Here is an 18,456-nt window from a genome sequence, read left to right on the forward strand (position 1 = left end):
TAGCCTACATTGACACTCAACTGTTAAATTCTCTTCCCCTTTGTGGCTCAACACATGTTTTATATTAAAACTTAACAGTCAGACTGCTGCAGAATTTCAGTGGAACTGTCTCAGTTTGAGTTACATTCCGGCTTTTTTTCCTGTGGTCCTGATTTTGAGCCACTGTTTTGATTTTCGCTGTGTGCATTCTTGTGTGTGTGTGTGTGTGCATGTAAATTCACTGTATGCATCTGCACTGTTTTATGCATCTCTTCCTGTGTCGAAGCAGGTTTTGAAGATCCTGAGCCAAAACTGCACTTATCAGAGCGTTCCACAGAGTCCCTGCATGTGTGTGTGTGTGCGTGTGTGTGAGTGTGTGTGTGTGTACATGTGTATGGGTGTGCTCACTTGTATTGTAATGCATATTTCTGTGCATCATGTACAGTATGTGTGCATGTATATCCATGTGATTTGTGTGTGTGTGTGTGTGTGTGTGTGTGTGTGTGTGTATGTGTGTGTTTGTGTGTGGGGGACTGTTCCATAGAAATTTGTCTTGGCTCATCTGTAGTTTTTCTGAGAATCAATTTCCTTCTCCCTCCTGCCTTTGGATTGGACCTTTTCGCTATCATTTTACTGTCAGACCTCAGCACAACCTTTTTCCACTGAAATTCACTGGTGGTGACATAAGTTTCCCACCTGGACTCCACCATATGTGCGCGTGATGTGTGCGCACGACCGTGTGTTTGTGTTCATGATGCACTGGGGTAATGGCTCCCAGCTGCCTTGTCTGAACAGCAAGCACATCTGGAGAAAAGCAGGGAAAAAGATTCCAAAAAGAAGCAAAAAGAAAAGAAGGGAACAGAGGAGTAAATGTCTTATCATAAGTTGAATGTAATATCCTGTTTATTTGTTCTTAAATATAGCTTCTCAGCTAAAGAAGTTGCACTGGAAAACATCTGGAAGAACTATATCACTCCCATCCATACACAGTAACAGAGACTAGGACAGCTCCCTTCAACCTCTCTGTAACCTTTGTGTATTTGTGTATGCTGCAGATAACATGAACATGTTGTTAGACTGTGTGCAGATCTGTGCATTTTCATTTCCATTTGCATGCATGTGCTTGATCTGATTTTATGTTTGCTCTGTAGCCTTGTTGGTGCATGTTTGCATATGTATAAGTGAATTGAGCTGTTCTTTATGTGTTTTCTGCAGAACAGTGAGTAAAAAGTTGCAGCGATGTTGGCAGAGTTGAGCTGTTTATGATTCTGGAACTGATTATGCAGAAATCCCCCCAGACTGAGTCGCTCTTTTGGTCCATGTGAAAGAAATAAAGAAAAAAGAATTGACTTGTGTGTGTGTGTGAGAGAGAGAGAGAGAGCAGAGGCTGGTTTACTCTTATTTGGGAGGGAGGTCATTCCGATTCTATGAGTCACACTTTCGAGAGACCAGAACCCCCCACTCGCCTCCATCCCCCGCACCTCCACATCCCTCCATCACATGCACTCACACACACATCGCTCCACTCCTCTCTTCTCTTTTTAAGGAAAAAGCCTTCTGTGGCCAAGACAGGGAGTCGAGCTTCACACAGTAATAACTCTGGTCAGCAGCTGGACTTCTCCTCCTCCTCTTCTTTTCTCTCTCATCCGCTCCCCTCTTTGGTTGCCTTGACAAAATGCTGACTGTTGTCTCACCTCCAACCACCTCCAGACTGATCGCAACCCCACTTCACCTTCAGATAAAGTTTTAAGTGTGAGGGATCAAAACAATTGTGCAAGACTTGCTTGTACAAATACATTTGTATAACAGCAAAAGATTGATGAGGTGAAAAATGATAGATTCTGGTTCCCAAGTTTAGTTGGAAACCTCCATCTGAAAGCTCATTTGATGTGATATTCTTAAACATAAGATATGGTTTGATTAGTGCCTTCCATTAATATTATGAAAAATATCAGGATTAATCACCTTCCATGACCTCTTCATCTCCAAACTGATTGCGTATTTGTAACGGATGTGGAAAAACCTGTTCCTGACATGGCCTCCTGTGTTCTGAGCTGGATAACACATTACTGGCAGCTCTGCAGGACACATCAGAAAATTCATGCAAATTGAAATGGCGCAGCCAGTGTTGCTGCAGCTGCTGCAACCAACATGCAATCATCAACAATGACATGAAATGACACAAGCTTTACATGTACAGTATGATGTTTACTGACACGGTAAATCCTCTAAAAGGGGAGACCTCCCACCATGTCCAAAAACACTTGAACACACACAAATGGGTAAATGAGTGTGCACCCACACACACACACCTAATGTTTATACCGAATGTAAACTCCTCTCACTTGGCCTAATTGCAACCAGACCACCAGATACAACAGAGGGGTGTATGTGTGTGTTTATGAGTATGGGGGGTTAAGTCTGCTCTTTATCCTGTTTTATTTCATTCTGACTCACCACATGTATGAGATTAGCTGTGAAAACCTCCCAAATGCTCTATTTCAGGGACATGAAAGCTCAGCGGGTCCCCAGGGTTGGACCATATGTTATGCTGAGGGCCACATCCATAATGTTTTCATATCTCTTGATGCTAAACGGACATTACAATCAGTTTGTGGAGTTTAATGCGTCTTTGAAAGGGGAATCTCTTCAAAACTCCAACTGCACTTTGGTATTTCACTGGCGCATTGCAGTTAACACTGGTACAATAGGCCACGGGTACACGCGCGCGCGCACACACGGGTTCCTGCGGAGCCACGGCGCCTCCAAGTGGTCACCAGCGGGCACTGGGGTGCGCCGTGCGCGTACAGGAGGAGGGATCAGAGATTGTCGCTGGGGCTGGACCGGGACAGGAGAGCGAACGGACGGCTCTTCTGCGGGAAGTAAACGCGCATCCAGGGCTTTATTTCCCATTTTCTCATCCCTTGTCCCTCTTTTCTTTCTCGGCTTTCCCTCCTGCTGAGATGAGGAAATAATCAACTGAGGATCAGCTGCTCACAAAGTTTTGAAGTTGGAAAGAGTTCGGGTAAGCAGCACTTTTTCACACAACAATGTGCCTCTCTCCCTTTCCCAGTTTGTCTCTGTGTATTTCTGTCCGTCTTGCTCTGTGTCTTTACGTATCTTAAACCTTAAACTCTAATGAAAGGGAATTATGGTGATTTGTCAGTCAAAACCAAATTTGTCTACTACACGAACAAATTTTGGATACGCAACTTCTTTGAAATCCACAAACTACGTGTTTTGGAAAAAATCTGAAGGATAGCACGGGCTCTATCGGTAGTGTTGTTATCTCTGCATATTTGTTTGCATGATAATTACCCGTGCATTGATGAAAAGCTATGAGGACTCCCACTTACTCTCCTGGCCTGGACAGTGGGAGAGGAGTGGTAACATCTGCAGGAGTGACTCCGCTAGAGGGAGCCACAGCAAAGCGCGTGGCTGACGGTCTGTCGGTTGGTGGGAACATTGGAAATGATTGGATTCAATTTATTTATATAGCACCAAATCTCAACAGAAGTTACTTGGGGCACTTTTCACATAGAGCAGTTCTGGACCGAACTCCTTAATTTACAGAGACCCATTATTCTCCCATTAGCAAGCACTTGGCCACAGCAGCAAGGAAAAACTCCCCTTCAATGGGAAGAAACCTCAAACAGAATCAGGCTCTAGGTGGGCGGCCGTCTGTCTTGACAGCTTGGGTTAAGAGAGAAAGAAGGAGGGGAGAGACACACACAGAGAGAACCACAGCAACACCAATAACAACAACAACAAAAACAAAAACAACAACAACAATAATAATAATAATAGAAATATGTCTAATAATAATGATAGTAGGCGTGGGCGTCAAGCAGGACCATGGCAGTCATGGTCCGTGGAAGATTCATCCATGATCCATAGAAGGCTTGTGAGAAATGAGACGGCCTACAAATGGCAATTCTGATGGTATTGTTTATCTGAGTAATAGGATTTTAAAAAGCTTTCAACAGGAATATTGTAATTCTACTGAGTTTTCACGTTTTATGAACTTTTTTTAAATCTCAGAATTTTAAGACAAATTACTCGACTAGTAAAAAGGCATTTAATGATAGAAAATTTTACTTTCCTTGGAAGATTTTTCTAATGCAGTATACTGCAGGGGCATTGGTTGGCACATGGTCAAGTGCAGGACTTGTGCTGATTTGAAATCTCTGGAGGTGATGTAGAGTGATGGATAGACACTAAACCAACTGTAGACTTTGTTCACTGCATGTGAGAGCAGTCAGCTGCTCTCAGAAGGTCCTCCCTTTACTGTCAGCCAGTAGGGCTGAATTATCAATGGCAGGCAAAGTGGGTAGTTTTGCCTGTGGTAACTTGGTTAATTACAAATTTGTGTGTCTTATCAAAATTTATATTACACATAATCATACGTAAATTTGTAATAAACAGTTATAATAGAGGCTTTACACATGGGTTAATTCTGCCAATGACAGCATTTTGTGAGGAAGGAAAAGCCAATGGAGGGCAGCAAACTAAGGCATTGTGATATCTTGTGGTTTAAAACCATAACCGTGATGCTTACTGTATTCAATCAGCTGCCTGCTCTCTGCTGCCCAAATGCAACAAGAGTTTGCTCATTTTAATGTCATCGCCAGAAGTAAAGTTTGTATGACTTCTCCATGATTTGAAAGGATGAGGCGCTCTGTTTACATAAGATAATTAGTTCCTTTAATACATTTCATGTTAGTTTTGGACTCACAAGTTCCATTTGGTCAAACTGTGTAACATAGTCAACTAAATCCTCAGGTCTGTATAGACCCAGTGAATCATGATCAGTGTAGTCTCACTCATGTTGAGACTACATTATTTGCTACATTATTAGTCCATGATGGTGCAAATGTAGCCTATGTTGAGATCATTCACTTGTAGCTCCTGCTGTTCTCATTTCCATCATTTAAACCAAAAAAGAAGAGCCATGTTCAGCTCATGTGATGCTTTCAAACCCATTACATAACTCTGAAGCCGACATTTTGTCTCACTGGCAACACTCGGTGTTGTTCATATTAATACCAGGTGCAGAATCTAAATGGAGAAGCGAGTTGAATTACTTTGGGAATCATGTTGGCAAGTCAACACTACATGAAAAAATCATGTAGTATGCAGAATGATAAGGAAAATCTTTACATTAGGCTACACTAGACAGGCTATTACAATGCTTGTTATTTAAAATAATATGTCTTTCCATTTCCTTGACTTTGTGTCTTTCCTTTTTCATCTTTTACATTTTCTATGAGTTCACCATCTTCACTTTAATGGTTTTAAGAGAGAAAGACGCAATCAAAGAGAGTTGGCTAAGGTGTGTGTCTTGTGTCTTTATGTATCAGACAGGAGAAGAGGAAGATGCTGGGGTTAGAGGTCATCGTGCTCTGTCTTCTTTTTGGAGCCCTGACTCATGGACAGACAACAGAGTGTGGCAGTGAGTGCCCTGACACTGAACCCTGAACAGCCACATGTCATGTTTTAAATCTTAACACAGCTTCAGTTGACATACAACATGGAACATTTCCTCTTGCCTACATGAATGCAATGCAATTTTCCATGGAAGTTTTATATGTGGATCTTTGTGTTCCCTCCAGAGAAGAATGAATGCGCCATAGACGTGTACTTCACCATAGACACATCTGAGACCATTGCCCTGCAGGAGCCACCTGCTGGAGCGTTGGTGAAGAGCATCAAGGTTACTTGTTTATCTGCAACTTTATCATTTAAACCTCAACACAAAATAGCACCATTCTGTCATGTCATCCTTTCCGAATGACAGCTGACCAAGTCGGCTGTAGCAGTCACGTTGTGTAATGTGTTGTGTGTTGTTGTTGTTGTTGTTGTAGACCTTCACTGAGCAGTTTGCAGATCGTTTAGAAGATGCTGACTACAGAGGTGCTATACAGATCAAGTGGAAGATCGGTGGACTGCACTTCTCCCAGAGAAGTGAAGTTTTCAGCACCATCGGATCAAAGACTGATTTCATCAATGTAAGTCTCACACACACACACACAAATACATGTATGTCACAGATACCTTCAAATGAAAGGTTAATATAGTTTGTACAAATTTCTTTCAAGTGTTTGATAACTTTGACCTTTATCCTCAAAATTAGGTGTAAATGCTAATAAGTGAATGCTAATGCCTTGTTTGAACTGTAATGCTCAGAAATCAAATGTGCCATATCTTGAATGGTGGATGGAGATTTCCTACCAGTGACCTCACCCATCAAGAGTTTCCCATGGAAAGGAAAGGACAAATTTGTTGAAAGCATTGTCACCCTTTCCCCCTTTGCTGCCCCACTAATTACTGATAACATGGGTGTTTTTTAGCTTAGCACACACTTATGAACGCTTATGACAACCAGGGCCAGATAAATCTGCTCTGGGGGACCTAGGGCAAAAATCAGCTGTTGGCCCACACAAACCCCCAATGCTCCCACCCCATAGTTCTTAATTTATTGGTTGTATTAAAATATGCACCATGTAAGCATGCTATCAACTGAAATACTAAAGTGAAAGAAGGTGAAGAAGGTTTTTGTAACTGTGTACTGCAGAGAAAAAACTGCTGGTAACTGCATGATGGACATGATGTATGGGAAAGTCCTTGTGGCTGAGTGGTTTAAAACATGTACTGTATAACTGCAAAATTCCTGATTTGATTCTATATAGGGACTTTTATTGCAGTTGTCTTCCACAATTTTGTCTTTCGCTTTTCACTGTCAATAAAAGTAAAATATCCCCAAAAACTCATAGACAGAAAATAAACCACACAGAGAAAAATATGTTGCTCATGTCAATGTTAATAAAATCTTATACATAGTTCACATAGTTCAGTACATAGTTCAACATTTTTGGAAATATACTTTTTGGCTCTTTGGTATAGTAACATGAGAAGGCAGATACCACTCTTATAGCTGTCTGTTAAACATGAAGCTACGGCGAACAGATGATTAGCTTAGCATAAAGACCAGAAACAGAGGGAAAATGCCAGCCTGGCTCTGTCCAAAAGTAACAAAATATGACTACAAGCACCTCTAAAGCTCACTGATTAACTTTTTTTTGTTTGTTTAATCTGTTAAAAAAACAACAAAGGATAAAAAAACAATTTGCAGATTACAGGGGTTATGTGCCCTATGTATAGCAGTTACCTGTAACTTCCTGGAGTCTCTTCTGGTTGCCTGGTAACTGCTCAAGAAATAGTGCAGTATGAACAGTATCCCCCTCTAAAACGGCAAATTGACGTTTTTACACTTTGCAAAGATTAAACAAATGAGATATGAGATCATTAGTGAGGTTTAGAGGTGTCTTTTTGCTAAGCTAAGCTAATCAGCTTCTTGTGGTGCTTCATATTTACGCTACAGACACAAGTGCCACTAAGGGTCTGAGTGATTACGTGCTTTGCCCAGTTGGTAATCTAGGCTTGAACAACAAGTCACACTTGTCACTGTTTCCAGGGTCTCAGAAATATCAATTACCTGGGTAAGGGCACCTACATCGACTGCGCCATCACCAACATGACCCATGAAATGCTGCGCTCGCCTTCAGACCCCAAGACCCTCCGATTTGCAGTGGTCATCACCGATGGCCACGTCACTGGAAACCCATGCGGGGGTATCAAAGTGGCAGCAGAAAAGGCACGCGACGAGGGCATCCGCATTTTTGTTGTGGCAGCATCCAAGAACGTTGATGAGACGGGGCTGAAGGAGATCGCCAACTCTCCAGCGTCAGTCTACAGGAGGGAATTCATGGCTGTGGATCTGAGCCAGGGCAGAGCCGACATACATCTCGAAACAATTAACCGTATCATCAAGACCATGGTAACACACAAAAACATATACAGAGACACATAGAAACATGTTACTGACTCTTCTCCTTACACCTTGTTTATTTTGTTTTCACAGGAACATCTGGCATATACGGAGGTAAAATGGAAGACAGACATTATGATCAGAGGTTTCTTGAAAACCGATTTTTCAGACTGTCATCACTGACTTTTCTTTTCATTTCTTTTTTTAAATTCTCTTTTTATTGAGATAGATATTCACATATCCACCAAACATTATGTCGTCTCTCATACATTTTTCTTTTTTTTAAACATGAAAAATATCCAAAAATTTAGGTACCAAGCGGCAAACTCTAGGGCTGAAAAATGAAGCCAATGTGGAGGTGCAAAAAACTGCAGTTCCTCGAATGGCCACTTGAGGCTGGCTCCAAAAGCGAGTCAATCCCCATAGACTCTCATGTTAAAATGCCCAACTTTACAGCAGAAATAAACATCTTTACAGCCTGGTACATAAACGGTTATAGCTAATTTCCCCTTTCGTGACAACTATATGGAGGGTGAATTTTTTTTTAACTCACCCATTTAAATTTTATTGAGCCGTAAAGTTATACATAATTAAGGACAGTCTCAGGTACCCCTGTCTTCAACCATTTTCTAGTTATAGTTTTTTTACTTGCAATTAAAATGATCCTGAACATATGTTTGTCTCCAAATCTTGTAAGTCCTATCTTCGTTTTCTCCAAGTATAATACCTCAACTGTAAGTGGAAATTCTACCCTCAGTCTTTTCTTCATACATTTCTTTAGCTCCTGCCAATAAAGGCTAAAAGAGGGGCAATCCCAGAAGAGATGCAAGTGATCGGCTTTATTTGCTCTGCATAATCGCCAACACCTTGTATCTTGATTTTTTTTCTGTGTCGGTATTATAAAAAATCTTCTGATATTTTTCCATCCGTATTCTCTCCAAGATAAGGAGCAAATTATTTTCCACTGTTGCTCATTAATCTCTTCCCATTCGTCCACTGATAACACTATGTTAGCCTCTTTCCCCCACTTCTCTTTTATATATATATTGTATCATTTCCTTTTAGATTTCCCACTCCTATATATAATTTCGAGATTAACTTTCTTCTCACTTCTTTTATAACAGTGTTACAGTGTGTCCTGTCTGGAAACACAAGGGCCTCCCGGTCCAAAAGGTCACAGAGGACAAAAAGTGAGCTTCACACACACACACACACACACACTTTGAATTTTTACACTATAGTCACTTTCCTCCTCACACATGTTTTGTCCTTTTAACTCGTTGACTGCAGGGAGCTAAAGGAGACAATGGCGATCCAGGCCTGAAAGGAGAAAGAGGTCGCCCAGGAGACCCTGGTATTGAGGGTCCCATCGGTCAGCCTGGTGTCAAAGTAAGACGCCACACTACCACCTACCCATCATTCTTTGCAGTGCAACAAATATTCATTTTGTTTGTGGCATTATTATAATGAACAATTTCCCTTTTTCCTTCTTTGTAGGGAGAACCGGGTCTTAAAGGCGAGAAGGTGAGGTATCTATTTGCGTTTGTTTGTCTATGAATAACTCTGTTGAGATGGTGAGATTTTGAATACTTACTATTTTAGGTTAATTAAAATCTGGTGTGAATCTGTTATGGATAAGCAGTGATTAATCATACATGGATTGACCATTAATCTTCTGTCTACCCACAGGGAGAGATTGGAACTCAAGGAAAAAAGGTAAATCATTTTCTATTTTTGATGATGAATTATGAAACCCAATCTCTCAATCATTGCTCATTTTTTAATGTGATTGGTCATTTAACCAATTGTCTCTTCTCTTTGTCATCAGGGTGTGTCTGGTATCCCAGGACGCAATGGGACAGATGGACAGAAGGTAGGAACCATATGAGACAGAAATTCAAGGACCAGGTTCAGTTTAGGGAACAAAATACCAGCTAATCCTTACTTAAGCTGATTCTATTTCGTAAATTTCAGGTAGCAGATGTCTGATTTTGAAGTGAAGCTCTAGTTGTATTGTTACCTACTGGACTTCACTGTCATGGGACACTCTTCTTTCGTGATTACATTTTTTTCTTTGCCTTCTTCATCACAGGGTAAAATTGGACGGATCGGTGCTCCTGGCTGCAAAGGAGACCCAGGCGACAGAGTAGGACATTGAACTCATATTAACATAATGAACACATCCATATTTAAGTGTGTTATGGCCTCTTTAAAATGTGTTTTTGATGCTTTCCAGGGTCCCGATGGTCACCCTGGAGACGTTGGTGAACGTGGTCTCCCTGGATCTGAGGGACAAAAGGTATACAGTCTAGCCTCTGCTTCCACAATCCATCATCTATCCAATCTGTGGTTAAACTCTCTATTTGCCTGTAGGGAGATCCAGGACGCTCTGGAAAATCCGGTCCCCCTGGCCCATCTGGAGAGCCTGGACCAAAGGTAAACCAGAATATTTTGCATTGTACAGCTGATCCAAATAACAGATACTCAGGGATAGCTGCTCTTTGTTTGCGCACAGTGGTAGGTTGGAGGTGTTGGAGGTGTAGGTAAAAAGGCTAACCTCTGGTGCGTCTTCCACAGGGAGAGAGTGGAAGTCCTGGATCACCTGGCCTCCCTGGAGAAAAAGGAACCCCAGTAAGACTCATCATCACAGGCAGACATAAACACACACTCACTCACATGCATCAAGTGCTTCACCTATGTGTTGTGTTTCTTAGGGAACCTCAGGACGTCCAGGAGCCAGAGGAGAGATAGTAAGAACATTAGATTCACCCATAACCCAATATTCTGTCTTTCTCTGTTTTTGTGGTTTTCTAATGGTTTTTATGTTCTAGGGGAGAAGAGGAGACTACGGACCAAAGGGTGGTCAAGGGCCAGATGGAGTTAAGGGAGAAAAGGTCTGACTTCATGTACTCAATCAGACAAGTGTGATGAATTTCTGTATTATGAACTCTTTTCCTAGGCCCCTACCAAGCATGTTTCATTGTAACACATTATTCCACCGCTAGGGGGCTCATTACTGGATTATACTGTATGTTTCAGGGTGAAATGGGGCCAGAGGGCGCGAGAGGACTTCCAGGTGAATCAGGAAACAAAGGAACAAAGGTGAGGAGAGCTGTTTTAACTATAATTTGTATATGTTCCTGTGGATGAACACCATACACTCTTTAATTCATTTTAATCCACTGCACCTGTCTTCAACTTTCTCTACTCTGAACAGGGAGACAATGGTATGCCAGGCCCCAGAGGACCACCAGGGGCACCAGGAGAGCTTGGGAAAAATGTAGGTCAAACATTTCAAAAAGTGCCTTAAACATTAATTAGCTCGTTGTAAAATTAGCTAAATTAACACTGTTGGCATTGTAGGGTACCAGAGGTGACCCTGGTGATGCTGGGCCAAGAGGAAATCCTGGACCGCTTGGACCAAAGGTGAGTATCTGTGTGTTAGCTTCTGCCTTCATCTGTTTATAGATCTCTAGCTTGTGTGGTGCTGCAGTTCTGTATCTTGACTGTTTCTTTCATCTCTGCTCAGGGAGACCCTGGAAGACCTGGCTTCAGCTACCCTGGACCAAGAGGACCATCGGTAATGTACACATGCATTCATTCTCCTTACATTTGCTAGCTGGCACTCAGCTGACAGAATCTTCCTCTGCTGTTGTGTAGGGTGAAAGAGGCGAGAAGGGCAATCGTGGACCTCGCGGCAGCAGGGGGGACTGTGGTCAAAAGGGTGAAGGTGGAGATTCAGGAACTCCAGGAGAGGCAGTAAGTAACTCTTTGTAGTTAAATGCACGCTGTTGCTGAAGCAAAAAAGGTGTTTGTATATTAAAGTTTCACACCGTTAATTTCTCTTACAACATTTCGCTTACAACAGGGTGACCCAGGGTCTCAGGGTGAACCTGGACTTAGAGGACCGAGAGGAGAGATCGGGCGTGACGTAAGTATACAAAAACTCGATAATTCCACATACAGGAGCTTTCCTCGTTACTGACATAGTGCAGATGAAGCAGACTTGTTAAAAATCCAGTTGTAGCCAAGTAGGACAAGCTAACCATAGCTGTCGGGACATAAACAAGGAGGCGGGATGTGACTTTGTGTTGTCTCTTCTCTACAGGGAGATCCTGGCCCAGAGGGAGATCCCGGCCTCACTGTAAGAACATTTCATCTAACTGTTGTTTGATCACTTCAACTGAAACATATAGTGGATGTGAAAGTATAGCTATGGTATTGTTTGTTTCTTCCTGCAGGAATGTGATGTCATGAACTACATCAGGGAAACATGTGGCTGCTGTGGTGAGTTACTGTTGTGTTGCCATCCATGATCCAAACAGGCTCCAATAGGCTGTCAGATCCTCACAGTCTGTGTTTTTGTCTGTAGACTGTGAGAAACGGTGCGGAGCCCTGGACATTGTGTTTGTGATTGACAGCTCAGAGTCAGTGGGTCTGACCAACTTCACGCTGGAGAAGAACTTTGTCATCAATACCATCAACAGACTGGGATCCCTTGCCAAAGACCCCCAGTCAGAGACAGGTACACAAGCATTTTTGTGTACCTTACATGATTTCAGATTTAGTCTGAGCAATGTCAAAAAAAGTCACAAAATGGCTATCAACATCAGCATGTGTTGGTTGTGTTCCCAGGCACAAGGGTGGGAGTTGTTCAGTACAGTCACAGTGGAACCTTCCAGGCCATCCAGCTCAACGACCCCAAGATTGATTCACTGTCTGCTTTCAAGGTCTCACACACACACACACACAGACATGAACACATATGCAAACTGCTTTGAAGTTTATTTTTAGGGTGTAGCACAAAATGTTTTTTTGTCCAGATGTTTCTTAATCAATCAGGGCTGATGTGCTGGTAAACATTTCACATGGTTGCACTTGGCGATATCTTCTTTGTTAAGATGAAATTTACATTGTAGCTTATTTTGGCACTGGACGCATACTCTGTCCTGCTGCTGTTAATACTCACTAAGCACAAAATGTGTTAATCCGTCACTGAAAATAGTCTCAAAAAAATGCACTATTTACTCCTGTTTGAGTAACGCTTGCTAAAAACTACAGTGCCCAGCTGACTTAAGTTAACTTTTTACAGTAGTTCAAATCTCTATTAGTTAAATTTAGTAACTTACATCGTTGTAATTAGCATAATTACTTTGAGAAGACGTCTCCATGTTGACCACACTCACAATATGTGATGGCCATTTTGAACACTCCAATGGGAAACCTGAAGGAGCCCAACTGCACTAATGCTAATATACTAATCATGCTATCTTGCTGGACATAGTATACAAAAATTTATGCTTTAATAGATTCCCTTTAAAAAAAAATCATTTATGAGTTAAAGGTTTTATTTATACAGTGTATGGTAAACAGTATATGGTAATTTTACCTCTGCAGTGTCCCCTATCAGGACTGCAGTCTTTTTTCACACAACCATCCCAAGTGTTCAAAATGGCCACTGTGTGACTTAAATTATATAAACTACGAACACCCGTGTTGAAATGATAGAATCGCCTTTCTCTGCTCCCACGTTCAGTACTCACATCACATCATGTACCACAGTGCATACACATCAATCACATGCCATCTCCTGCATTATTCAGGACGCAGTGAAGCGCTTGGAGTGGATTGCTGGAGGAACATGGACTCCATCTGCTCTGAAGTTCGCCTACGACAATCTGATCAGGGACAGCCGCAGAGCCAAAGCCAACGTCACTGTGGTGGTCATTACTGACGGACGCTTCGACCCCAGAGATGATGACACGCTGCTCACCTACCTCTGCAGGTGCCGACACTGGGGCTGCTCAGATATTTAGAATGAGCATTTATGTAAAAGAAAAGTTTTAGCTTATTGTTTATTTGTGTTTTATGTGCACTTATGTATGTGAGCAGTGCTCCCAATGTTGATGTGAGTGCCATCGGTATTGGAGACATGTTTGACCAGATTGAGGAGAATGAGAGTCTGAAGAGTATTGCCTGCCAGAAGGACGGCAGGGTGTTGGGCATGAGGCGCTTTGCAGACCTGGTGGCCGAGGAGTTCATCGACAAGATTGAGACCGTGCTCTGCCCAGGTACGCTCACACACATTATATACAGTATGTTCACATAGCAGCAAATGAATACCTGTTTTGGTCTTTGCCCCTGGTCTCTGACATTCTCCTTCTTTGCTTCAGATCCCATTATTGTGTGCCCTGACCTTCCTTGTAAAACAGGTAAGTGTTCAAAACCTTTTGTATCATAAAAGTTTAACTCTCCCTTTTTGTTCTCTTCCAAATTTTTTAAGTTTCAGCATTTAGGCCTGAGTAACCAGCATTATTAAGGCGTCAATATGCTTTAAACAAAGTGCTTGTCAAATCATCAAACTGTGTCTGAAACCCCCTATCACGACATCTTTTTTTGGCAGGTTCATTCCACAATTTTTCTTAACTTTCTGAAACCCACAATCTAACACCCCCACTTCACGCAGCAACTTGCCAGGTGTGCGGTGATGGGAAAGTAGGATTTGAACTTCTCACTCAGGCTCTCTTTTTTCTTTTTTCATACTTCACTCGACATTTGCACAACCACATGCAACAACAAGAGCAAAGACTGTCCAAAAGTATGCAACATTGTCCCCAGTTTGTACGATTCATCACTTCTTGCTCCTCCTTCTAACAACACTTTTGCCTTTGACGACACCTTGTACAAACTAGTTTGTTTGAAGCATACTGACGCCTTCAAGCTATGTCAAGGATTAGATGCGTTGTGGATCAAGCTGAAGTTGAATTATGTCTGTTTTTAACACAGTTGTATAGTAACACCTCCTATGTTATGGTGCGATTAACTCATGTGACAGTAAAACGAATACCTGAGACCAAACATGCCATTTAGCGCAACTCGGTGCACCATCGGCATCTTAGTTGGCTGTGTTGATGCGTCGTGTTTGTGGGAACCCGCCCACAATGTTATTCCGCCCACTTGTTGCAGGAGGGGGTATCACCTCAGGGCATGGCCCCAGGGAGCCACTGGCTGAGGAAGGCAACCCCTCATTGGTCCCTACCTCTTTGGAGGGTGTGGCCAACCTGCTGAACAGCCTGAGCGTCAGCGAGCAGCAGTATGGGGTTGGCGTGGCAACCATGGCGTACACAGCCCAGAGAGCCAAACTCGCCCAGGGAGTGGAGAGGCAGCAGTGGACCCAGCTGTTCATCGACTCCTTCAAACATGTCTATGGAGAAATTATTGGGGACCCAGAGAAAGCCCTAGGACTTTGCTAATGCTAATATGCTAACCATGCTACCTCGCCATTAGAGTTTTTATGGATGCCAATATCTAATGAGCTTACTGCTGGACATAGAATAGATTTTATCAATACTGTGGGCATTTTTTTTTTTTGAGGGTGCAATACATACCTGGGCTGATGCAAAAGAATCGCATGATATGAAGCTGGTCCTGTCATAAATTTTTTGTATAGTTACTGTATGTGATGGGCCAAAAGTCAAAACGAGGATTCACGATGCTCTCTCTACTCATTGATTATTTCTGAAATAACATACACGGCGCTGTCTCTCAAAAAATCTTTTTTTGTAATATGATACATATCATTTCTTCCACCTTAGTGGAGAACATTTTCCAATCACACGGAAAGCAGACGTCATCCATTTGTTGGATGCAGGTTCATCTGTAGAGCCATTCATGCTGCTCCTGTGTACAGTGGCTCTTTGATGAAGCCTCATTTCCACTGTGAATCACGGGCTTGCTGAATCACTCTGATGACTTTTTTTCTTCTTTTTTTTTTTGCTGTTTTGCACATATCCATGGTTACGGCCTTTACTTTTTTTTCCTGTGCTCTGTGAATGACTCATGTTGATGAAAAGGCCATTACATGTGGAAAATATCTAGTTTTCTATATATGTCACATTATACTGTATATGAGTTAGAAGATAGTGTATGTGGATGTTTGGTTAATTGACTTGACACTGAGAAGAAGGAACTATTATGTTATAGTCATGTAATTTAAAAAAGGGAGCTTTATAGTGCCAGTAATGGCCTTGATTGGTGCATGTTTTTTTGCATGTGGCTTGGCTTGTAAAATAGGATGACCAGAGGAAAATGACTACAGAGCGGCTTTAACCAAATAAAATGGTATCATGTTAGCTCTGTGACTGCAACTTGCTGATGTGAACTGTTTTTTGTATAAAACTGAAATATATTCAATGTTTTTATGTTGTCCTCTGAAGAACTAAATAAAATGGTAGCGCAAACTAAAACAGTGCTTTCCTGATGAGGCCATGACTGATCCGCAAAGGTTTAGATGAAATCAGACAGCTGGACTGCATCTGGCATGTATGGAAGCACAGCTTGTTACAGTATATGATGTGCTGGCTTTGACCTCTGAGCATCTGTATTCAAGCTGAAACTCACTGAATATCATGTCTGATCTAAGACTTTATATGTGTGTTTTAGAGCCCGCTGTGGCCAGCTGTGTTCAGCGGCCAGTGGATCTGGTCTTCCTATTGGATGGTTCTGAGAGGATGGGACTGGACAACCACCGTCGGGCCAAAGAGTTCATAGAGAACTTGGCTCGCCGCCTCACTCTGGCCAATGACCAGTCAGACGACAGGAATGCTCGCTTGGCTTTGCTCCAATACGGCAGCTCATCAGAACAGAGGTTGGAGTTCCCTCTCACACACAATCTGACGGTGATCTCTGATTCGCTGGCAGCAGTGAAGTACATGGACTCCTCCTCTGCTCTGGGCAGCGCTATCATCCATGCTGTCAACAATCTGGTTTTTCAATCAGGTTCACAGGTATAAACAAACACACAAAGACACACACACACACACACACATAACATACAAGATTTACTTTTGGACAACCTGCATAGGTTGACATTTTTGAAAATTTGCTCTCTTGCCATGTGTAGGATGAGATGATGCATAAAACTCTCATGTCTGTACAATAAATATGAAGTGACAACCAGCAGCCAGTAAGCACAGCTAGCATGAAGACTGGAAATAAGTTGTAGTTTGTTTAATCCGTACATAAAACAAAGTATAAACATGACAAGTTGCTGTTTTTTATAGACTATCTCTTCTTTGATTCTCTGCTGGTTGCCAGGCAACCTCACGGTGACGACAAGACTCCAGGAAGTCACTGCTCCTAGCCGCATGGCACATAACCTCCCTTAAAACCACCATGTATTGTTTTTACACTTTTACACGTTTTTCAGACAGATTAAACAAACAAGATATAACGTGTTAATTAGTGAGCTTTAAAATTGCTGGTAGGCAGTTATTTTAACCTTTGGACAGAGCCTGGCTAACAGTCATCCCCTGCTTACAGTCTTTATGCTAAGCTAAGCTAATCACCTTCTGGCTCCAGTGTAATGCACAGACACAAGTGTGGTGTCAATCATCTCATCTAATGCTCCCAAAATGTGAAACAATTCCTTTAACATTATATGTGCGTTTGTTGCAGTTACGCTTGGCTCGTCGCAACGCTGAGCTGGCCTTTGTTTTCATCACTGATGGCATCACATCCATGGAGCAGCTGGATGAGGGCGTGTCTGCCATGAGGCGAGCAGAGGGCATTCCCACAGTGATTTCCATGGGAACTGACACCGATGAGGAGGTGCTGCAGAAGGTGTCGCTAGGGGACACGTCTGCCATCTTTAGAGGAGATGACTACAACATGCTGAACAATCCCGCATTCTTTGAGCGCTTTGTCCGCTGGATATGCTAGTGAGGAACTGTAACGCTCTACACCATAGAATTAGAATACATAGAATGAAGGAAGCTACTTCAATGTACACGTAAACATACATAGAGGCAACAATCAAACCATTATCATTACTGGATGTAGGGCACTGAGACAGCTACATATCGTGTTGTTATGGGTAAACATTCATTTACAAAAGCCAAAACTATCAACGTAGGGACAGCAGACACACACACACACACAGAGACATGCAATATCAACTGTAACTAGTTTGTTCTATTCATTCTAACTCTATGGTCAGCACTCCAAACCAAAGACACTCATAAGTATCCCAGAGGAGAGGTGTATGATTATTGAATGTGTACGAAACAAATTGTAGTCTTTATTCTGTTTTTATTTTGTATTGATTTTCAGTTTGATGAAAAGAGTTTCTTCTTTCTTCACAAAGTCAGTATTAATATTAAAGGTGCTAAAGTAGAAAAAAAGGACAAAGCCATCTGAGTGGTTTTGAGAACTTTTTTACATCATGTTATGCTGTAATTACAGTAGATTGTTCAGGGGACAAAAACAAATAGACACATGTCACGCACAAATGCTCCAAGATCAACCACATAAGATCACACACACACAGACACCTACAGGCACTGTAGTTAACACACACATACATTCACAAATAAAGATAAAACAACCAAATCTGTAAACATGAAGTCCAAATAAAGCCCTAATGTGGTGAACCCAATAAAGTCTTTTGTGTTTGTGGCACAGTATGTGTGATATGTATTTGCTATTGAATCACTGTAACCTAGAGCAGCATTAAGGAGGTGGATGTCCACAATGATTTTTAGTAAAAAATAGAACACTGAAAAGGTTGTATTATTTTGTTGAATAGCACATTATGATTCTCATTGTTGCAGGTAAATTTCCAACTTCCATGACTGTAACTATCTGACACC

The 18,456-nt window shown here is 41.9% G+C and overlaps 1 protein-coding gene and 1 long non-coding RNA gene across 4 annotated transcripts; one reads left to right on the forward strand and one right to left on the reverse strand.

The window, feature by feature from the left end:
• Positions 1-481: 481 nt before the first annotated feature.
• LOC122993328 lies at positions 482-3,710 on the reverse strand. Of its 2 annotated transcripts, none has more exons than XR_006406378.1 (3): positions 3,298-3,710; positions 1,945-2,057; positions 482-1,711 (listed from the first exon to the last, which is right to left on the reverse strand). It is a non-coding gene; the product is annotated as an uncharacterized LOC122993328 (long non-coding RNA). The 2 variants fall into 2 exon arrangements; XR_006406379.1 differs by lacking the exon at positions 3,298-3,710 and adding an exon at positions 2,437-2,685.
• col6a2 (collagen, type VI, alpha 2) lies at positions 2,814-18,242 on the forward strand. Of its 2 annotated transcripts, XM_044367395.1 has the most exons (32): positions 2,814-3,004; positions 5,340-5,431; positions 5,592-5,692; positions 5,844-5,987; positions 7,454-7,816; positions 7,901-7,921; positions 8,932-8,997; positions 9,098-9,196; positions 9,305-9,331; positions 9,497-9,523; positions 9,636-9,680; positions 9,900-9,953; positions 10,044-10,106; positions 10,181-10,243; positions 10,385-10,438; positions 10,522-10,557; positions 10,639-10,701; positions 10,847-10,909; positions 11,025-11,087; positions 11,171-11,233; positions 11,337-11,387; positions 11,468-11,566; positions 11,676-11,738; positions 11,916-11,951; positions 12,049-12,094; positions 12,180-12,332; positions 12,443-12,537; positions 13,411-13,592; positions 13,700-13,878; positions 13,981-14,019; positions 16,250-16,593; positions 17,264-18,242. In XM_044367395.1, exons 2-32 carry the CDS (start codon positions 5,356-5,358, stop codon positions 17,525-17,527), a joined length of 3,042 nt encoding a protein of 1,013 aa, XP_044223330.1. In that variant the 5' UTR covers positions 2,814-3,004; positions 5,340-5,355; the 3' UTR covers positions 17,528-18,242. The 2 variants fall into 2 exon arrangements, with proteins under 2 accessions (XP_044223330.1, XP_044223331.1); XM_044367396.1 differs by lacking the exons at positions 16,250-16,593; positions 17,264-18,242 and adding an exon at positions 14,774-15,939.
• Positions 18,243-18,456: the final 214 nt, after the last annotated feature.

Source organism: Thunnus albacares, chromosome 12, assembly GCF_914725855.1.
Source record: "Thunnus albacares chromosome 12, fThuAlb1.1, whole genome shotgun sequence".
In the NCBI taxonomy this organism is placed as follows: domain Eukaryota; kingdom Metazoa; phylum Chordata; class Actinopteri; order Scombriformes; family Scombridae; genus Thunnus; species Thunnus albacares.